The sequence below is a fragment of the Chelonoidis abingdonii genome, chromosome 4 (assembly GCF_003597395.2).
Source record: "Chelonoidis abingdonii isolate Lonesome George chromosome 4, CheloAbing_2.0, whole genome shotgun sequence".
NCBI lineage: Eukaryota > Metazoa > Chordata > Testudines > Testudinidae > Chelonoidis > Chelonoidis abingdonii.
Window position 1 is genome coordinate 20253015 of NC_133772.1, and position 23056 is coordinate 20276070.

Below are 23056 nucleotides of genomic sequence, written 5' to 3' on the forward strand. Positions count from 1 at the left end.
CGGCGGGGGCCGGGGCCGGGACCCGATCCAGGCAGGGACGCGGTGGGGGGAGACCCGCGGGGGCCGGGGCTGGGACCCGATCCAGGCAGGGCTGAGGGAGAGACCCAGCTCCAAATATTGCTGGAGCAGGGCCCCCAGCCCTGAATATTCCTGGAGCCCGGGCACCTTGAGCCCATATAACCCGCCGCCTACGTATCTTCAAAACCAGACACACTTGCCGACTGGCTAAGCAGAGATTTTAAAGGAATGCTCCAGTGAGGCACTGGCAAAAGTGAGGGCCAGGGATGAAGGGGCAGGTGGATGGGGCTAACAGCCTGCAGGGAAGGGACCTAGCTGGCTAGGGGAAGAAATCCCTAACCTAGACATCCCCCTTGCTGCTTGAAAAAAGCAGTTTTTCCTTAGTGGGTCCCTCCTTCAGCACCTAGAGCTTGATTCCCATTTCACCCAGCCTGGTGTAAATCAGGCGTAACTCTGCTGAAGTAAATGGAGTTATACTGATGTAAAAGCAGTGTGAATGAGATCAGAATCACGTCAGATATCTTTCCCCCATTCTCAAGTCCTCTATTCAGCAACAACATTTTCCCCTCACCGTTTTAAAAAGACGCTGCCAGGGTGGTCCAAAAGGAAAGTTTTGTTAGGGAAAGTAAGACAATAAAACTTATTTTAATACACTGATTTCTCCTTTTCTTTTACCTTTTCCCCCTTTCTTAACAAAATGAAAAGCCTCGTTGTACAATAACGTGAATTTCTTTTCAATGTGCCCCTGCACCATCTACAACCCAAGCAGTGCCCCATTGTGCTAATGCCTGGGAGCCAATGTGAAATGATCTGATCTGAAATGTCAGAAAGGAAACCACCACCACCACCACCACGAGAATTAGATTTTTTAAATTTCCCCCCATTTTAAACCATTTCAGGGGTTAAAAGAAACGCAGGTCTGGACTCCTCTGCTTTTTTTTTTTATTGGATGTTTAATCTGACAATGTTCTTTTAAGCACTAAACATTAACACCTGGATCTTTCCTTCACAGTCATTCTGCCCGCAGGCTGATGTTGAGACATGCAGGGAGCCAGGAGCCAGACAAGCCTTTCCCAGCCGGGGATGGTGGCCAGAGTCACAATCGCCTAAAACTCAAACCAGGCTTCTTTATTCCATTCTTTTCCCTGTCTTCTTTCATAGGCTGCCCTATGGGTGGGGACAGAACTGCACCGTGGTCACTGTTTTTGTCATGGATTTTCTGCTGACATAAGGGGAGAGATGGCCAGCCCTAGAGCCTGACCGATGTTCTGCTACAGACCACGATTGGTGCAGGCAGCAGCCGTGCATTCTGCTTTCATGCCATCCCAACCGGGATCTCCAGAAACCGTTCCTAGGCTTGGATGGGCACTCCAGTTCCAGACTTTTACCTCTGTGTTGAGATGGACAGTTAGTGCTAACTGAGGGGGTGAAGTCTGTATTTAGAAACCCATCCACTACAGCCAAATAGAGCCACCTACTGATTTCACAACCAGCCACTTGGTCGCAACCTTGCTGAAAGGACAGTTACCTGTTCTGTAACTGGCATTCTTTGAGATGTGTTGCTCAGGTGTATTTAGGGTGACCAGATGTCCCGATTTTATAGGACAGTCCCAATTTTTGGGTCCTTTTCTTATATAGGCTCCTATTACCCCCATCCCCTTTCCTGATTTTTCACACTTGTTCTCTGGTTGCCCTAGGTGTATTCCACAGTAGGTGTTCGTGCTTGCCATGTGCACTGGTGCCAGAAGTTTTCCCCTTAGCAGTACCCGTACGGAGGGAGCACCTCTGCAACCCCTGGAGTGGCACCTCTATATTGTGCTAAAAGGTGAGCTGCGCACTCCCCCCACCCTCGGTTCCTTCTTGCCAGACAACTCTGACAGAGGGGAAGGAGGGCAAGATGTGGAATACACCTGAGCAACACATCTCGAAGAACGCCAGTTACAGAACAGGTAACTGTCCTTTCTTCTTCGAGTGATTGCTCATGTGTATTCCACAGTAGGTGACTCCAAGCTATATCTGATGGAGCTGGGTAGGAGTTTAAGGGTTTCCGGGACAAAGTACTGCCCTACCAAACCCGGTGTCATCCCGTGTTTGGGAGATGATCGCATAGTGCGAAGAAAAGGTGTGGACAGAGGACCACGTGGCAGCTCTACATATGTCCTGGATAGGGACGTGAGCTACATAGGCAGCTGATGAGTTAGAATGCGCCTTAATGATAGGTGGCGGGGGAACCCCTGCCAGGTCATAACACGTGCGTATGCATGAGGTGATCCAGGGGAAAGGCGCTGGGTGGAAATTGGTTGCCCCCTCATACGTTCGGCCGATGCAACGAACAGCTGCGAGGATTTCTGAAATGGCCTGGTTCGGTCCAGGTAAAAAGCCAGCACCCTACGCACATCTAGCAGGTGTAGGTGGCACTCCTCGTTGGAGGAATGGGGCTTTGGATGGAGTACCGGTAGGAAGATGTCCTGATACATATGGAAGGCGGAGACCACCTTTGGGAGATAAGCAGGGTGTGGGCGAAGCTGGACTTTATCCTTGTGGAAGACCGTATATGGGGGTTCCGAAGTCAAGACCCTAAGCTCTGAGACACGATGAGCTGATGTGATCACAACAAGGAATGTTACCTTCCATGACAGGTGGGACCAGGAACACATGGCCAAGGGTTCAGAGGGAAGACCTGCGAGGCGGAATAACATTAGGTTTAGATCCCATTGCGGCACGGGGGGCTAGCATACGGGAATGAACGATCCAGGCCCTTTAGAAAGCGGGAGGTCATATGGTGGGAAAAGACCGCGTGGCCCTGTACCAGGGGGTGGAAGGCCGATATGGCCACCAAATGCACCCTGACGGAGACGGGAGCTAGTCCTTGGGTCCTAAGGGAGAGGAGGTAATCGAGAATGAGTTGGAGTGATGTGGACGATGGGCAAGTTCTCCACTCCGCTGCCCACGTAGAGAAGCTATACCATTTGGCCAGGTATATCTGTCATGTGGATGGATTTCTGCTTTCCAACGTAACTCGTTTGACATTCTCCAAACACCTCCCCTCCTCCACATCTAACCATGGAGCTACCACGCTGTCATGTGAAGTGCGGCCAGGTTGGGGTGGAGGAGGCATCCCCCCTCCTGGGAGAGGAGATCCAGGTGAAGCAGAAGTCTCCACAGGGGAGCCGCTAAGAGTTGCAGGAGTTGACGGGCCCAATCCAGGGCTATGAGGATGACCCGCGTCCTGTCTGCTTTTACTTTCTGCAGGACTTTGCCTATCGGGGGAGCTGTGGGAAGGTGTAGAAAAGCTGGCCTGACCACCGAAGGAGGAAGGTGTCTGAGATCGCCCCCCTTCCTGCTCTTCCCCGGAGCAGAACTGGGGGCAGCGTCGATACTGGTCGATTGCAAAGAGGTCGACCTGGGGAGCTCCCCACTCTCGGAAGAGCTGCAGGACGACCTGCCAGTGGAGTGACCACTCATGTTGGTGGGAAAAAACCCTATTGAGGTGATCGGCTCCACATTGCGGACGCCAGGTAAGTGGAAGGCTCTCAGGGAGATATTGTGGGCTATACAGAACTCGCATAGGCTCAGGGCTTCCAGGCACAAGACAGAGGAGTGTATTCCTCATCTGTTGATGTAATACATCGCAGCCGTATTGTCCGTGATCACCCTCCCGCGAAGGTGCGCACTGCAAGCTACACACGCCAAGCGTATTGCCCTGAGCTTCCTGACGTTTATGTGTAGGGACAATTCCGAGGCCGACCATCTCCCTTGGGTTTGAATGTCCCCTATATGGGCTCCTCAGCGCAGGTCCGAGGCATCTGACACTAGGTCTAGTGAGAGGAAGACTTCTTGGAAGCGGATCCCTTGTTGCATGTTGCATGGAAGGGACCACCATTGCAGGGCAGCCACTACATGGGACGGTAACGAGACAACCTTGTCCAGACCGTCCCTGATCTGGGAATACTGAGAGGCTAACCAGAGCTGGAGGGTCCTCATTCTGAGCCTGGCGTAGCGGGCCATGGACGTGCATGCTGCCATGTGACTGAGGATCTGAAGGCACACCCTCACCGTCATCACAGGGAATGCCGTGACTGAGGCGATGAGACTTTTGAGGGTCTCGAATCTGTCCCGGGAAAGAGAGGCTGTCGCCTTTAATGAGTTGAGTAGAGCCCCTATGAATTGTATGCATTGAACCAGAACTAACGTAGACTTGGCCTCGTTCAGCACTAGGCTGAGATCTGCGCGCATGGACAGAAGTCGTCCCACCTGGGCTTGTACCTGGGACCTAGAGTTGCCCTTCAGGAGCCAATTGTCCAGGTAAGGGAAAATTTGTACCCCTTTCCTCTGGAGGTAGGCTGCTACCACCGCCATGCATTTGGTGAAAACCCTGGGGGCCATGGAAAGGCCAAATGGAAGGACTGTGAACTGGTAATGGTCCCCCTGCCCAGGAATCGGAGGAAACACCTGTGCCTCTCGATAATATGGATATGGAAGTACACATCCTGGAGGTCCACAGCTGCAAACCAATCCCCTGGGTCCAAGGAGGGGATGATAGAGGCCAGGGATACCATATGGAACCTGTAGCAGACTATACCATTGTTGAGATCCCATAGGTCTAGGATGGGCCTGAGCCCCTCTTTTGCCTTTGGGAAACAGGAAATACCAGGAGTAGAAGCCCTTACCCTGGAATTCTACCGGTACCTTTCCACCGCCCCCAGGCGGAGGAGGCGCGCCACCTCCTGGTCTAGGAGGTGGGCATGTTCCGGATCCCTGAGGCTCACCCAGCGTGGGAGGTGGGGGGGCGGGCGGTGAGGTGAACTGCAACATGTAGCCCTTGAGAACAGTGTTGAGGAGAGGTCTGATGTTATATGGGACCACTCCACTTGGAAGGCATATAAACGGTTGCAGAACACAAACTTTATTAACTGGGGGGCTTCCCTGGCAACAGGCCCAGTGGCTCCCCGCAAAGAGTCAAAACCACCTCTTTCCCTGCCTTTTGCCCTTCGAGGGGACAGGCTGAACAGGACTGATGCTGGGACCTGTGTGTCTGTTCCCTCGGTCTCTTAGGCAGGGGTTCGTATCTGCTCCTAGTAGGAGGAACCGAAGTTTGCGGCCTAGGTTTGTCCTTTGCCAGAGAGACATACAGGCCCAAGGTTTGCAGGGTGGTGCGGGAGTCTTTCATCCAATGCAGGCGGACATCAGTTTGGTCCACAAACAATGCTTTCCTGCTGAAGGGAAGGTCCTGCATCAAGGACTGGGACTCCGCAGACAGTCCGGACAGGAGAAGCCACGACGCCTTGCGCATGGATATGGCGGAGGCCTTCGAACAGGCTGTCGTGTCTACCGCATCCAATGCTGCCTGGAGGGCTGCTTTCACTGCTTATACTCCTTCCTCTACCAGAACCCTGAACTCCTTTTTGTCCTGCTCCAGGAGGAGAGGTTCAAACTTTGGTAGGGACCCCCATAAACTGAAGTCATATTGACTCAGAAGTACTTGGTGGTTGGCTACCCTAAGCTGGAAACTTGCAGAGGAATAAACCTTCCTGCCAAAAGCGTCCAGTCTCCTGGCATCTTTGTCCTTGGGGGTGGGCGCAGGCTGACCACGACGTTCCCAGTAGTTCACTGACTCTACCACTAGGGAGTTAGGTGCTGGGTGGAAATACAGGTATTCGTGGCCCTTAGCTGGCGTGAAGTATTTCCTCTCCACTTTCCTGGAGATGGGGGCCAAGCAAGCTGGGGTTTGCCACAGTGTAGTCGAGATGTTGCCTACCCTTTGGTGAAGAGAAATGAGGGGGAGGAATAGCTCAGTGGTTTGAGCATTAGCTTGCTAAACCCAGGGTTGTGAGTTCAGTCCTTGAGGGGGCCACTTGGGGATTTAGTTGGGGATTGGTCCTGCTTTGAGCAGGGGGTTGGACTAGATGATCTCCTGAGGTCCCTTCCAACCTTAGTAATCTATGATTGAAGAGGTAGGGCTACTGCCTCGGTGCCAAGGATGACAGTACATTAAAGAGAGTCAGATGGCTCCTCCATCTCCTCAGCCTGGAGCTGGAGTTTGGACACCACCCACTTGAGGTGCTGTTGGTGAGCCTTGAAGTCCTCCTGTGGGATGGGCGGCGGTGCTGCTATGGTGTCCTCCGGTGCCAGCGAGGGGACTGACACAAAGCCTAGGGCGCTGGGCGGTACCGGTGGGTTGATTCCCAGGTCAGAGTCCGGGCACAGTGCCGTCGGCTCGGGACCCATTGATTTCTCCCTCTGTCGAGGATGGAAGGCCGAGGGAGCCTGAGACGCTCCGGCCACCAAGCGGGATCACCTTGCCATGGTGTTCCATGCCATTGGCCAACTTGGGTTCCAGGCAGCACCGTTTGTTCTCGCTGAGTTGTCTGACTTGGAGATGGGCGACTGGGTGCTGATGCGGAAGTCGCTGTCGACCGCACGGTACCGTATGAGTGGAAAGACCAACGGTGTCCGCGATGGTGCCATCTGTGTGATTGGGACCTCGAGGACAAGGATCAGTACCCATCCGAGGTGCTGCTTCTGTACTCGCCCTGGCGACTGGAGCTACGATGCTTCAGTGCCAGTGAATCTCAAGAGGAGTTCCGAGAGTGATATCTGGCGGAGCAGGAACTCGAATTGGAGCGTCTATGTTGTTGGTGTCGGGATCGGCTCTGGTAGCTGCGGCGCGAGGAGGAGCGTCGGCACTGCTTATCCAGGTGCCTGCGTCCTTGGTCACAGGGTGTGGAGGAGCTCTGAGGCTTCTTTGCGGGCAGTGAGCCGGTCAGCCTGAGTGGGGTAGAGGGCTGGCGCGAGTTGTGGGAAGACCACGTCAAGCGAGGCGGCTGTTGTTGGAGCGGCCACTGTGCCGCGTCGGAGAGGCCTGTTGTGCTCCCAGTGGCATTTTCCCTCAAGACTGGGGGCCCACCTCAGGTGGCGCCCCAGGTACCGAGAGGGTTAAAATGTCACGTGCAGCCTGTGCAGCCTCTGGAGTCGACGGCATCCTCTCCGCAGGGGAGGCACGTGCAAACGTGACCGGGCTGCTCCACTCAATGTGAGTCAGAGGTCTGGGTCCTGAGGGGGATCGTGGGCTGCCCAGCTTGGGTCCGGCCTCACCCCATCTTTCTCTCGGCGCCGCTGAGTCTTCCCCTGCTTCTTGGAGGGGGAGTGGTGCCGGCTAGTGGAGGAGACTTCACTCCATACTGAAGACGCGGTGCCGAGCGCCGAGTCTGTTCAGCGTGCCGGTGCCAGGGCCACTGCTGATTCCATTAGGAGAGCATGAAGCCTAATGTCCCTCTCCTTCTTAGTCAGGGGCTTGAATGGTCTGCAGATCCTACAGCGCTCACTGGAGCAATGGAGACACTAAGTGTGCGGGTCGCTTCTTGGCATAGAACTGTGACAGGTGTCACACGACTTGAAGCCTGGGGCACGGGGCATGCCCTGAACCCAGACAACTAACTGGAGAAAACTATTTAACTATTGGAAGAACTGTACTTCTAAGGCTAACTAGAGAAGCTGCAGCAAGGCTGGAGCAGGAAGTTCCAACTACCTTCACCGGTGTCAAGAAGTAGTAACTGAGGGTGGCGGGAAGTGCACGGCTCCCCTTGTAGTGCGATATACAGGCGCCACTCCAGGGGTCCCAGCGGTGTTCTCCCCCCGTATGGGTACTACTAAGGGAAAAACTTCCGGCACTGGTGCATGTGGCAAGCACACACACCTACTGTGGAATACACATGAGCAATCACTCGAGGAAGAACTTTCTGGTTCATTGCCACACTGCCATGATTTAGACTGACAGAAACCATCCACCTCTGTGCTCTTTCATTGTCTCATTCAACCTGCTCCCGCTGCAGTTCTGTTGTGGTGATGGATGGGTGGTGGTTGTTTTTTAAACAATCCAAAAATATCCTTCCAAGAATTTCTTGTGCCTCAGGGAAACAGCTTCAAAGAACACAAGAAAAATCAGATTGGGCCACATTCTTCTGAAAGTTTCTCCTGCCAACATGGTTTTTTGAAGCAAAATTCCCAAGCTGCCATCCTCCCGCTGAACTTTGTACTTTGCCTGCGAGTCTTTCTTGTGCGTAGAGGCGGTGTGGATTATACTTCTTCCAAAGTCTTCAGGTTGGAGTTTCCCCAAAACTTTTTTTGCTGGAGAATGGAATTCCTGAGAAGGCAGCATCCATCGGCTACAGGAGCAGGCCAATTGGCAGTAGAAATAATTGCCTCCAGCCCCAGAACCAGCACGCTGGAGCGATCTCCCCAACACAATATGAATGTCATTACATGTCAAACCCCTGCCCAGAGCCAATATGATACAGAGGTCAGAGGAGAGTGACGAGGGGCTGCTGGCAAAGAGCCCAGAGTGCTGATGACTTGACCTTCTGGAGAGTTAATGCAGGTCAGTCTCTGGGGTTTAGTGATCACACAGTGTCACTAGCTGTTGAAATGCCCAGAGTAAATATGAATGGGTGCCCCGCAGCCTTCCCACACACGCTGATGTAAGTCAGGAGAGATTCCTGGGAGCTAAGGGAGTTATCTCAATGTAAAAGTGGTGGTAATGGGGTCAGAGCCAGGGCCAGGAGGACATGGGCAGGGCCGGCGCTACCATTTAGGCGACCTAGGGTGCCAGAATTTTTTGGGGGGTGCTATTTTGCCAGGGGGTGGCACGCGGCTCCGGGGAGACCTACTGCATTCGTGCCGGCGGATGGGCCGCTGCTGTGGCGGCTCCGGTGGAGCTGCTGCAGTCGTGCCAGCAGACAGTGCGCTGGTCTAAAGGCTCCGGCGGACCTAATGCCTGCGGCAGGTCCACTGGAGCCTTTAGACCAGCGGACCGCCCACCGGCACGACTGCAGCAGCTCCACTGGAGCCGCCGGGGGCGGCGAAGCGGCCGTCCGCCTAGGGCGTCAGAAACCCTGGCGCTGCTCCTGGACGTGGGATATGCCTTCGCAGGATGGGCCAAACTATTTGTGATGTGTTGAAGGCCAAGACTATAACAGGGTTCAAAAAAGAACTAGATAAGTTCATGGAGGATAGATCCGCCCATGGCTATTAGCCAGGTTGGGCAGGAATGGTGTCCTTAGTCTCTGTTTCCCAGAAGCTGGGAATGAGCGACAGGGGATGGATCACTTGATGATTCCCTGTTCTGTTCATTCCCTTTGGGGCACCTGGCATTGGCCACTGTCGGTAGACAGGATACTGGACTAGATGGACCTTTGGTCTGACCCAGTAGGGCCATTTGTTCTTATGGGGAAAGAATGAAGAATTAAGCCAACGGATGGGACCTGGCTACAGGTGAAACATCTCTCTACTCAGCTTCAGAACTGCCAGGCTCAGCAGATCAGAGGTCTGTCTAGCTCAGTATTGTGTCTCCGGCAATGGTCGGAACTGGCTGTTTGGCAGAAGATGTAAGAACCCTGCTGGAGGCAGAGGTGAGATAACATGCCCCCAGCATGGGTCTCATCCTGGTCTCTAAAAGGTTGGCACCTCTGAAGCATGAAGTTGAATATCCCTTCCAGAATCATTGAAATGCAGAGCTGGAAGGGACCTCGAGAGACCTAGTCCAGCCCACCGCACTGAGGTGGGACCAAGTAACCCTAGACCAGCCCTGACACGGGTTTGTCCAACCTGTTCTTAGAAACGTCCAATGATGGGGATTCCACACCTTCCCTTGGAAGCCTGTTCCAGAGCTTAAACTACCCTGCCAGTTAGCAAGCTTTTCCCAATAGCTAATCTCCCTTGCTGCAGATTAAGCCCGTTACTTCTTGTTCTACCTTCGGTGGATGTGAAGAACAATTGTCACCCATCCTATTTATAACAGCCCTTCACATATTTGAAGACTGTTACTGGGTCCGTCCATCCCCAAGTCTTCTTTTCTCAAGACTAAACATGCCACTTTTTAAGCTTTCCTCACACGTCAGGTTTTCTAAACCTTTTGTCCGTTTTGTCGCTCTCCTCTGGACTCTCTCCAATTTGTCCACATCTTCCCTGAAGTGCGGCATCCAGAACCAGACCCAGGACTCCAGCTGAGGCCTCACCAGTGCCAAGTAGAGTGGGATAAGCTGTAACGCTGCGTTTTCTTGATATCCATGTGAATAGCCAATCCCTTCTCTGAGCAGAGACAACAACAACAGAGCCGGGGGAGGGGGGAGGCGGGGGGGGCGGTCACTAAAGGGGCAGAGAGGAGTGGGAGTGATAAGGAAACAGGTTTGTGAAAGGAATTGGAGCTCTCACAGCAGTTCCTAGTGGGCAGGTGTTCTCAGCTGAATACACACCAGCTGGTCCTGGTTCCTGGAGATAATGCTCCCCTCTGCAGTCCCTCCAGGCACACACAGGCACCTTGGTGGTAGAAGTTCACAACTCTGGGACCTATGCTGTACCTACTCTGGGGATAAAGGGAGGGTTTCAGTCTGCAGGGCTGGCAATACCTTTGCTTTAAAATAAAGGCGAACGGGACCAGGGGGTTTAGCCAAATTCAAGGAAGTTAAGTCCATTAATGGCTATTAGCCAGGATGGGTAAGAAATGGTGTCCCTAGCCTCTGTCTGTCAGAGGATGGAGATGGATGGCAGGAAAGAGATCACTTGATCATTACCTGTTAGGTTAACTCCCTCCGGGGCACCTGGCATTGGCCACTGTCAGAAGACAGGATACTGGGCTAGATGGACCTTTGGTCTGACCCAGTATGGTCGTTCTTATGTACCATTGAAATGAACGGAAGCTGTGTGTCTAAGTCCCTGTGTCAGCACTGAAACTCTCAGCCGAGCAGCTGGAAGTTTTTGAGGGTAGAACCTGCCTTGTGTCCAGTCGCTAGCGAGGACTATCTCCCTCGCCGAGAGAGGACGGCATAGAAATGGCTCCGAGCCTAAACTCGGCTCCAAACCTCGCCCAGCTCCTGAGGAAGCCTGACTCGAGATGTAAAAGCTCAGGCCTGTCTCTAACTAAACAACACAATGACAGAACAGGGAGGGGTGGCTGAGAGACACTTACTCATGTCAGAGTTTGTATTGCGTCCATCACAGTAGTATCTGGGTGCGTTCCCAGAACAAAACCAAACCAGTGTTGCCCCAAAACCAGGCCAGTTCCTGCCTTTGCACTGCCCCTGCTAGCAAAATAATACTGGTGTGTGAAGCACGGACTATGTGTGTATGTGCACCCCTCCAATGGCACAAATTTAGTTTTTGGGAACCAACAGGGTTTGATTGCCAGGGGAGGACTCTTTGGAGAAAGGAATATTCTGGCTTTCATTCTAATCACAAGCCTGTTGTTTCTTTGCTCATCTGGTTATCACAGCACTAATAGCTTTCTGCCCTTCTGTCTTGCCCGCTCTGAGGATCTTTGAACTCTTTATAAATGCCTTCTAACACAGGCATTACTTCACAAATGTGATTAAATGAAGAGTTAATGAGCCTCAGATGTGGTCGCCCCATCTCAATAAAAAATACATTGGAATTGGAAAAGGTTCAGAAAAGGGCAACTAAAATGATTAGAGGTTTGGAACAGCTCCATATGAGGAGAGATTAGAGGCTAGGACTTTTCAGCTTGGAAAAGAGACGGCTCTGGAGAGAGATGATAGAGGTCTATAAAATAATAACTGGTGTAGAGAAAGTAAATAAGGACGTGTTATTTACTCTCTCTCATAACACAGGAACTAAGGATCAGCAAATGAAATTAATAGGCAGCAGGTTTAAAACAAATAAAAGGAAGTATTTCTTCACACAATGCACAGTCAACCTGTGGAACTCCTTGCCAGAGAATGTTGTGAAGGCCAAGACTATAACAGGGTTAAAAAAAGAACTAGATAGATTCATGGAGGATGGGCAGGGATGGTGTCCCAGCCTCTCTTTGCCTGGGAATGGGTGACGGGGATGGATCACTTGATAATTACCTGTTCTGTTCATTCCCTCTGGGGCATCCGGCATTAGCCACTGTGGGAAGACAGGATACTGGGCTAGATGAACCTTTGGTCTGACCAGTATGGCTGTTCTTATGTTCTTTCAGCACGTGGCAGATTCAAGAACAGAACCCAGGAATGCTGGCTCATGTGCTCTTCTACTCCCTGCAACTAAGCTAGGGGTTTGTACTGACAGTATCTACATTTGTGTTACCTCTATCAAGGGCACAACATTTTAAAAACCATAGAAACAAATTTTGGATGGAAAACCCCTTTGGCCCATCAACCTAATTGAGCCTCCATTTCACAGAAGGACAGCCTCACCTTCCACCCATGTAGCCAGAGATGTTGGGAGCTTTGAGGTAATTCTCCATTCTTGCCTTAAATTCTCAGCTTCTACAATTCTTTGCAGATTTGTTGTGTGCAGTGTTGTTGTAGCCGTGTTGGTCCCAACAGGATATGAAAGAGACAAGGCGGGTATGGTGATATCTTTGATTGGAGCAACTTCTGTTGGTGAGAGAGACAAGCTTTCAAGCTTATACAGAGCTCTTCTTCAGGTTTTTTTCAGATTCTTGCAGGTTAGTTGACAGTTCAGCGAGCTTTCTTCTCAGAGAAGGAGCCTCTCCAGATATCTAATCTCATGTCACCCAGGTCTCAGAGCAGGTGGGCTTCTATCTTCTTCTGGCTGAACATGTGGGTCCTTAGGAATATAGGAACTACCTGACTTGATCAGACCATCTAGCTCAGGATCCTGGCTCCAACACTGGCCAGCACCAGCTGCATCAGAGAAAGGAGCAAGAAACTCTAAAGTGAGCAGTTATGGGATAACCTGCCCCTAGGGGAAGTTTCCTCTTGACCCCCAGTGGTGAGAGGTTGGCCTGGGCTCTGAAGCAGGAGGGTTGATGGCCATTCCAAAACTATTCTAAATCTAAATAACCTCATTATCCATACAACTATTCCAGGGGTCGGCAAACCTGTCAGAAGTGGTGTGCCAAGTTTTCATTTATTCGCTGTAATTTAAGGTTTCTCATGCCAGTAATACATTTTACATTTACAGGGGCTGGCAGATGGAACCCCAGATGGGCAGTGGGCTGAGCGGACCAGGGGCTGGGATCCCAAGCCAGCAGTGGGCTGAGTGGCTGAAGCTGGGAAGGAAAGCCTGGGCTGATTAGGGAAGGTAGGCTCAGCTGTGGCCAAGCCCCAATCAGGCCCAGCTGGTCCCTATAAAAGGCTGTGAGCCAGAGGCCCAGGGGAGTCTCTCTCTGGCTGTAGAGGGAGATGGGCTTGGCTACAGGGACCTGAGCAGAGTACCTGAGTGGAGCAGGGCTGGGGAAAGGTTGAGGAGCTGGGGAGCTCCAGCCTGGAAAGCTCCAGGCTGTGGCCTCGCATTGGGCCAACAGGTACTGGGGGTTGCAGAGGGCAGCCCAGAGGTAGGTCAAGGCAGCAGGTCCAAACCCTCCTTGCCAGTGATGACTGGCTGATACTGCAGTCTGCCCCAGTGAACGGGGGCTAGGTGGAGACTGGGCTGTAGCCAAAACTGAGGCAAAGTGGGGTAGTGGGTTGGGGGTTCCCCACGGAGGGGAGACCCAGATTGGAGGGGTTACTGCCAGTGGGCAGCACCTGCAGCTAAAAGGGAACCAGGGTCCTGGGAGTGACACGGGGGCCAGAGGACAGGGGGATCACTGGCCTGCAGAGGGCGCTCCGGAGGCTGGAATGAGCTAATTCCCAGGAGTTACCAGCAGGAGGCACCGCGGGGGTGAGTCTGCTCCTCTACAAAGCTCTTTTCACCTACACAACACCTGCAGAGAAGGGATAACTTCTCTGGGAAGGACGTTTCAGCCACTCACTAGACCAGGATGCTTTCTCAAGTGTGTTCCATGTATTGTAACGAACACAGCCACCATGTGGGTGTTTCAGGTGAGCATGGGAGGCCATTCCCCCTGGCCCAACATAATTACGGGACTCCGACGTTCATCTACAGCGGAAACTGTGAAGGAGGCATCTTGCTTCGCAGCCGGGGAGTGACAGGAGGAGCCTGTGCTAAAGATGATTAGGGTCCTATGGAAGAGTGATGGCAGGTAAAGAGATTTCAGTGACTCCAAGGTGTCCAGAAATAGCTTGTGAGAACCAGTTCCTCTGGGACTGAGGTCACCCAGAGCCAGAGCACAGAGGAAGTAGATGGATTAGGTGTAGCACACCTAATCCCATTGAGCTGGGACTATAAATAATGAGGATTCATCAGATAGAGACCACATGGCTTGGCAATTAGCTAGATAATAAAACATTTGGGAAGTAGGTGCTGATTTAGAACCCGCAGCTTGGTGCAAGGTGAAGTAAGTAACACCAGCTGCAGCCTCTTGCTGGATTGCTGGTGTATTCACCATTAGATCAAATCACCTTTCACGTCCCCACCTACAAGCTGCGCTCCAGTGGTTTCATTCTGGGCTGCTGCGTGGGCTGGGGCTAATTATAAATTGATACCAAAACGAAAAAGGAAACAGAGTAGGTCTGAGTCACTTCAATGAAATAGCGCCATATTGTGATAATTAACGATCTCCTGGGACATTTTGCAAGACAAGGGGTGTGACCTCCACTGCCCTGGCCAAATTGCATCTGCCTCCCTACTTTCTCCTGCAGCTTCAACAGGCTACTGGTTTCTCCTTCGCCAAACTGCCATGTGTTGTTGCTGTGTGCTGTTAAACAACAGATGTGTTGCACCCCAGAGGTGGTCGCCCTTGCAGGATGTGCAAAGTAATTTGTGCTCCAACTAGTTCTGTAGTGCTAGTGGTGAGGACAATATTATCCAGACTACTGAGAAGATAAGGCCTTTGCTCTGAGTTTTCATTCCAGAGAGTTTATACATATGCAATACATTCATTTAAAAAGATTTTGATGACAGAAACTCTTCAAGCTCCATCTGGATGAAAATTAGAAGATCACCGTCAGATCCTAATGAGAAAAGCAGCTCCCTGTCCGTCTTTGCTCTGTCGACCATGGCATACAGTTCAAACAGAAGAGGAGATTTGGGTAGGCAGAACACAATTACCTTCATCGGAATAAGACCTTACAGGCCAAGTTTCAGCTGTAAACCAACTGTTACGAACCGCTGGACAGAGGAGCGTGTTGTCACAGAAACACTGACAGACCCGTAAGCGTCAGAATGGGGCTGCCAGCGGCTGCTGCCACAGATCAGAAACCATTCCACCCAGAATGTATATCTCAGCCCAGACCTTGAGACAGGCGTGGAGCAAGGAATTGACCTGCCCCAGGCTATGTGCCGCAGCTACTGGAGCCAATCCTGATGCCACCGACGCAGACGCTCTGATTCGAGTGCCCGCAGTGAGTGGGCAGCATGTGGGATGAAAGACGTGGACTGATTTCCCTACTGAATTCGATTTTGAACACCATTGTAAGCTGAAGCCACATGAGCTCTGCCATAGCTTTGGCCCCACCAATCAGCCATATCTAAACCATCTTTTTTCAGCTTCTCTAAAATAACTTCAGTAATCAGCTGCCTTGCTTTGGTGTGGAGGGCAATGAAATCTGCAAAGCATTAAAGAGGGCTCTGAATGGTCCATTTGGGGCTCTTGTTGGAAGGAAAGAGCAACAAAAGAATGGGGTCCCATACATGCCTGGTTCCACTGGAATCATTTGTACCCCAGTTCACATGGGCCCGCTCAGGCCCCAAGTTCAGAGCTGGACCAGAATTTAGCCAAAAAGTCTTGGCTGTGGGTGGTGTCGGGGAACCAGCTGGGGGTCACACTCGTATGGGTGTGTTTGGGTAGAACCTGCCAGTACAAACTCCAGAGAGGACAGCGTGTCATTCCCAGAACTCACCGTTAGTTCTAAGAGCCTCATACACAAACACAACTGCTTTGAGCACTAGAGACTGGAGAGTCTCTTCGTTCTGGGCTCACAACCCATACCCCCAGTCTAGCCCATCTCTGTGAAACACCGTCACAGTCACAGTTTTCTTCCCAGCCCTGCCAGCAGGCTCAGTCCAGGAACACAAACACAGATCGGTACCCGAAGCAAACGGCAAGTCTGAATCTCCTGCATTCTCATCAGCTACTCTCAGAAACTGTGTGAGAGACTGCCACGATGGGAGCCAGAGGAAAACCGAAGGTAGGCAGACGTATAGGGGCTTAGCGTTAGGCAGGAGAAGTGTGGGGAGATTTTCTTACCTGCTTGTTAAGTTTCTGCTTTTGGGGGCTCCGGGGTTCCTCATTCACACTGTGAGGGGAAAAACAGCGCAATGAGATGAGGGCCTGCGTTTCCAAAAGTGACGGTGATTTTGCATGGCTCTGTTTTCGAGGGCCCACCTGGAGTGGCCTTAAAGGCCGTGCTTAATTTGTGCCAGGCCCTGGCAGTTCCGAGCCCCGGCACCTCTGGGCCTGGCAGTTCCAAGCCCTGGCACCTCTGGGCCTGCTGCATCACTTATGGATGTAAAAAAATTGCTTGAGCCCTGGCATGCCTTTCATTACAAATTAAGCGCTACTTAAAAGGGCTTGATTGTCAGAGGATGGATGCTCATTGCTGTCTCACACAGCATGCCCCAAGCTGGGCTCCCAACTATGGAAGCAGCCGAAGTCACCAGTCCCATTAGAAAATCATGGAGAGGGAAACTAACAAACATTGACCCTTGGGTTTACATCAATCCCAGCTGAGAGAGAGAGAGAGAATCCACTGCCTGCTCCCACTCTCCCATAAGCTCCCTGCCCACTTCTTTCTTCTGGGGCTAGAGGGAACACACCTCTGTACCAAGAGGGCATTCTGTAGACTGGCGTATTACAGGTCCCTAACACAGGATCTCTGAGCGAGAGGTGGACAATCCACAGAGGCGCCCTGTGTGCCCTTCTAAGTTGCCACATGCTGTTTCTTATCCCCTTTGTTTCCCACGGGTCTCAGTTCCCATTCCCATCCTTGCCTGTTCTTCTGGCTGCTCCCAGCACTTGTGGCTGTTTGTCACGGGAACAGAGAATTTGGGAGCGTTTACAATAAAAGAACCAGCAAACAGACCCCTAGCAAATCCAGCTGCGCAACAAGGTGGTTCCGGGACACCCAGAAAAGCTGCACCAGCTGTTAAGGCTCTCAGAGGGAGGGAGATTCTGCTTCTAGTTTAACCCAGAAAGTCCTAATGCTGCTCAGAGCTGGAGATGCGGAGTGGGGTGAGCGATGGCAGATGGGATAGACCAGCAGTGCTCAGGCTGCCATGGCACCATTGGTAAAACATCTCTGAACAGAAATTGCCACTGTCCTCTGGAGAGGTGACCCTCTCATTCCAGCAGATGGCACTGCAGCCTGTCAATGTAGCTAGCAATGTTTGTTGTCTAATTATACACACACACCCACCCACCCACCCACCAGTGGCTGTTGGGGGGAGGGATCCTTTGGCAGGCTTGTGGCCCAGTGGTCAGGCAGAGGAACCCCTGCCAGCATGGGTTTCGTGCATTTTCAGACCAAAAGGGATCAACCAATCTGACGTCCTGCCTAACCCAGGCCAGAGGATTTCACCGAGTGACTGATTCCTGCATCAAGCCAGGCCAGAGGATTTCACCGAGTGACTGATTCCTGCATCAAGCCCACAAGTGCTGGCTGAGCCAGAGCAGATCTTTTAGAAAGAGACACCCAGCCTGGATTTAAACACCCCGTCCCACCCCCAAGTAAGATATTCTAGGGGTCAATTACCTCACTAGTAAAATAATCAATACATAGATACAAATTTCACCTCATTTCTACTCTGAATTTGTGTAGCTTCAACTTCCGCCCATTGGATCGTTGTTTGCGAGATTCAGAAAGCTTCTCTCCCGTTAGGTACTTACAGACAGTGATCAGGTTACCTCTGAACTTATCCCTTTGGTAAACTACATGGATTGAGCTTCTTTAGTCTCGCTGCAGAGGCAGGTTTTCCAGAGCTCAGTAATTCTTATTGTCCCCCCACTCCCCAAATCTGTCAACATCCTTTTTGAATTGTGATGATCCTTCCAGCCAAGGACGGAGAGAACCCCTTTCGGAGCCTGGCAATGCCAGACGGGGTGTTGCTGTTCCCTGAAAAATATCTCGGTCATCGCCAGCCCAGGAACAGATGTTTGGATCTCTGACACGGCAGGCGATAGCCAACCCTTGGTTCTTTCTGGCCCATTGTGGCTAGTGGAGATGGTGAATGTCAGATTACTAGCTTCGCTCTCTCCTGGGTTTTGGAGCAAGCATCTGTTTGCAGTCTTACAGATTGCTGCTCTTTTTGGAACGGTCTAAGAAAATTCTGCAGGCCTCTGTCTAACTCAGATGTCTGTAGTCCATCAGAGCAGCCATCTGAAATGCCCAGTGTTCTGCTGCAGCGTTTCCTGGGGGACATATAGGAGTCCAAGGAATATGCTGGCTAAGGCAGCAGCAAAGCACACATCCAGATCACGCCAGTGACTCTGAGTGTACGCTCGCCTGCGTAGGGACTCAGGTAATAGCTCTGTTCTCCCAAATACAGCCAGCCTATCTGGTAGGTGAGCCTGATGACAAAGATACCTTAGCACAGTGTTTCCACGCAGCCAGCCCCACCAGACCCCTCCCAAGCAGGAGACCCCCGGAGCAACCCCCCTGCCCCCCGAGCAATCCCTGTTCTTCACTCTTTGTTCAACAGATTCTGCCTGCTTACAGCTGGTGGAAATTTTCCAACGGGAGGGTTTCCCGTAGGAACAGGGCAAGTTTAGTCGAAACCAAAACCTTTCCTGTTTTGATTTCAATGACAATTTCAATGGGCGCAAAGTTGATAAAACACATTTTGTGTCAACAGCATCATTTCAGTTCATTCCATTCAGACTCGTAAATTTGAATATTAATAGTAATGTGATATTTATATCTATATCTTACAGCATCATGTTTTGACATGATTGAAAAACTTTTTGATGGCCCTGAATGGACATATTTTAGAATTTTTGTTATCTGGCCAAATGCATCTCGTTCTTCTGATTCCAAATGATTAGCCCTTCCCCCCAGAATATTGAAATTTCCCACAGAATGGAAATTTCCCTTGCTGGCCAACTCTAGGTCTGCTGACTGATGACTGTAGAGTATCCCTTCCCGCAGGAGAAAGTGGGATGGGATCTCCCCAGGACAAGATTGAGATACACCGATAGACTGTGGGGGAGCCCTAAAATGGTAGGCTCCCATTGGGGTCCACGGGAAAGCCTCTCTCATCTTCCATAAAGCTTTGGATGAGGCCCTGAATGAACATGGAGAGACTGGTTTTCTGGAGAGCAACGTTCCTCCAAGTCAGGGGTAGGGTCTACACTAGGGAGACCTCTGTGTTTGATCGAGGCAATGCTCCCTGACTGCTCAGGGGTAGAGAAGTGCCGAGACTAGAAACCCAGGCTGCAGTATTCCACTGGGACCTTGGAGCCTGATCTTCAGACAAAACTAACCCCTCCCCCCACCTTTCCCCTACAACCAGGACCATGTCAAATGTGTGTGAGCAGCCCAAGGCAGAAGGAACTGAACACTCACCTGTCCGAGGTCCACACCTCATGCAGGATCTCCGACTGAAGGGGCATGGCAAGCTGCCGGCGGGGCTCTGGCTCACGGGGAAGCGAGGCTGGGCCGCAGATCTGGAGCACAAAGTCACCTTATTGGCAGATGCGAAGCTGGAGCGCTCCCTGCTCCTTCTCCAGATCTTCGTCCTCTCCGGCACAGACTTGAAAACGGCGCACACAGATGGAGTGGATTTTAAATGCAAGATGTGACCATCTACAGATTTGACCCTGTCTGGCTGGGGAATCCCCGCTCCAGCTTGCCCGTTAATCTGCCCCAGAGAATCCTGGGGCAGCCTCACAACATTCGCTTATTTCGATGAATCGATTAGCCGATCAAATTCATTTTCTCTGGTACCCACCACCCAGCCTTCAGCGCAGGCAGGTCTGCGTAGCGCTTCAGCGGCCGCGGAGAGCCACAGAGATGATTAACTTTTTATTTGTCTTGAAACTCGGTAATAGGATTTCAGGGGCTCAGGGCCAGGCAGCCAGGCCTCCGGGGAGGTTCTACAGAACGCAGCAGCTGTTGCAGTAATTCATTCAAACAGGGGCCAAGGGAGCTTGATGGATCACACAATATACCGCTGCGACTCTGGATGAGCGAGTGTAAAATGCACGTGTGCCATGCACAGAGAGAGACACACAGACAGACAGTGTGTGTGCGTATAGTTAGTGAGTGCGAGTATGTATGTGTACAGCACACCAGAGTTTCAATGGCACCTCTCTGTGCTCAACAAAAGCTGGAGCAGGGCACGCCAGGCTGGAATGGAAAGAGAAGGGAGCTGAAGTCTGATATATGATCAGCTATAGAAGCCGGGCCATTCACAGGGGAGATATCGCTGTGGGTTCGTCTCCACTGCGATCCGAGGCGTGACTGCAGCATGCGTAGTATCAGACTAGCCTTCATCTTGCTAGCTCCAATAACAGCAGCAGCAGCAGAGGCTGGAGAAGCCTGTGAGGGATACATGCTGGAGCAGCGCTAGCAGGGAAGCTAAAGCAGCACAGGCTGGCTGCGTAGATTTCAAGGCCAGAGAGCCCATTCTGAACATGTTGTCTGAGCTCCTGCACTTCCCGGAGTTTACCGCGGTGCGACTGAGAGTCTGGTCTGCCTCCCCATTGACTCCCACCATATAAACCACTGACACTCAGTGGAGTTCCATCAGCATGAAACCCACACAAGAGGCAAACCAGTTCTAGGATCTCTTTGGGTCAGTTACCCCTCACCCTCTCTGGCATCACAGAACACCATGCCCCCATCCCCATATGCCCACAGAGCAAGTGGAGGTGTGGCTGCAGCTTCCTTCTAGCGTGGCTACCTGCAGACAAAGCCCTCAGCATCGCTGGGTAGTCAGCGCTAATGATTCCACCCACGTGACCCCTCCCTCCCCCCATTTTGGTGGGCTGATGCCATTGACACAGGCAGGTTCAGCTTAAACATGAGTAGGGAGCTGGGCAAGCTATTCTGGGCACTCCAGCCCCACATCGCTCAGCCTTGAGACAAGGGATTTCAACCTTGATCTACTTAGGAGAAACACAACCTGACTGAGCTGGGCCCCTGATGTAACTGCCCTGGCACACAGATGCCATCCTGTGGCCTAGAATTGCTGTGGAAGATGATACTGTGGATCCTGGTTCTGCATTAGCTTACCCCAGTTCCTAGGGGAGTGGAGTCCAGCTGGCGTGCACAACTGCACGACATAGAGCATCAGGGCTACAACAAACTGTATCTTCGGCTGCTTTACAGCGTCAAGCCCCACAGGCAGGGGGCCTGGTTCTGTGTAGCTAATCCCTTTACCTAACTTAGCCACGCTCAGCCCTTTGCATATTCAGCCCCCGCTTTCCGCTAGCAGAAGCCGAGCTTGCAAGACCTGGTCGCAATGAGTCTGTCTGCACGGGGATTCCAGCCACCGGGGCCGGATTAACCCACAGGCTAATAAGGCTACAGGCCTTAGACCCTACTAGTCAGGCAGGAGGTGCAGCCGGGGCCGAGTGAGGGGGGAGCTTGCTCACGCAGCCCTGCTGGAGCGCTCCTGCCAGGAGGAAAGGCAAAACAGCCCCGTGTGGATTGGCAGGAGCTCAGACCACTGCCTGCTGCTGTGTCGTCCCCCGCTGCAGGAACACACCGACAGGGATCCGGTTAACACTGGTGACCAGACACTAAAAATCCGTTACCACGGGAACCCATTGTTGTGTATTTGGTTGTCACGGTTTTTGTTCCTATGGCAACTGAGTTAGATTATTAGGGGATAGCCCAGCCAGCTTTGGCTGGTTAGGCGAGCTCTGTGTCTGTAAATAAATGGTAGTTTTGTTAGCTGTCTGCTGTCTGGCCTCAAGTGATTTCTTCCTAAACCGGCTGCCCCCAAGGATATAACACCCATGGCAGCCATGAGTGTTGTTTGAGCAGGCATTGCCCCCTCCCCAGCAGCTCCCCCCAGCCCCGATTTCTCTCCTGGGCTGAGGCTGGCCGGCAGCTTCAGGACACTGCCTCCTGGGTCCTAGTGCCCGTCATGGTCATCTTCTATGTGTTCTGGGTCCCATTTCTGGACAACTGATGAGTGCCTGGAGGGGGGGGGCAGGGCAAGGGTGTCGGGGGAGAGAAGAGGCAGTACCAGAGTGGTAGGGGGGGAAGCTTGCACAGAACCCGCATACACACTATCCAGCTCCAGCCAGAACTACTGCCCCTCCCGTGTCTAAGGAACCAATTCCCGCACATTTGTAGGAAAAGCAAATCCAAACCTCCCATTCTGGATACCAGTCCTTTAACTTTTACAGAACTTTCCACTGAGGGGCTTCAGATGTATGATGGACTGTGTTCGACGCTGTATTGAACTGTACTAAAAATCAAAGAAATCCATTTTTTTTCTCTCTGATATATTTTTCGGTACTTGGATGCACAGGCCACCAAATTCTTTCCTTCTCCTCAGCCCAGTCACCAGCCAACACATCTTTGCAAAAGCACTGGAGGAAGCTCAACACACAATGTTGTAGGTTTCTCCTTCCCCTCTCCCTCAAGGATTTTAAATCCACTTCTTAGCAGGCTATGATAGAAAGACTGGCTGAATAGGCTAAAGGCTGGTTCTCTAGCAGTTCAATCCATCATAAAAGTACCTCTCATTTAATTTTTTTTGAGTTTCATTCCAAAAACTTAAAGCTAAATAAACCTGAAGTTAGTCCTCATTTTTCTGCCCCAACTCAAACTAACTGATTTCCCAAGTGGAAAATATTGGGTGAGCATGGAATGTGCTTCGAGAAGGGAACAGGAACACAGGCCAAGTTCTGATGACAGTTACACCTGTGCAGCCTTATTGACTTCAGGGAGAACAGATTTTTGCACAAGAATAGATTCGAGTCCATTCTGCTTTTTCACACTGGTATAAGCAGAATCTCATTCACTTTCCTCCCCTAAGCTCTGAGCACATTAAGGAAAAAAAAGTAAGCCAGGTCTGCTTGATTTAGACATGCAAACGAAACAGGAAGCTCTCCCTTCATAAGAACGTAACATAAGAATGGCCATACTGGGTCAGACCAAAGGTCCATCTAGCTCAGTATCTGTCTACCGACAGTGGCCAATGCCAGGTGCCCCAGAGGGAGTGGACCTAACAGGCAATGATCAAGTGATCTCTCTCCTGCCATCCATCTCCATCCTCTGAC

At 51.7% G+C, this 23056-nt stretch overlaps 1 protein-coding gene across 1 annotated transcript in view; it reads right to left on the reverse strand.

Annotated features, from left to right (window-relative positions):
• The window catches only part of TULP1 (TUB like protein 1), a 36747-nt gene extending 19005 nt beyond the window's left edge, over window positions 1-17742 (reverse strand). The window contains exons 1-2 of the mRNA XM_075065993.1: window positions 17614-17742; window positions 16070-16118 (exon numbers count right to left, since the gene is read on the reverse strand). Of these exons, the coding sequence (XP_074922094.1) occupies window positions 16070-16118; window positions 17614-17618 (54 nt within the window). The 5' untranslated portion in view covers window positions 17619-17742. The remainder of the gene's footprint in view (window positions 1-16069; window positions 16119-17613) is intronic.
• Window positions 17743-23056: the final 5314 nt, after the last annotated feature.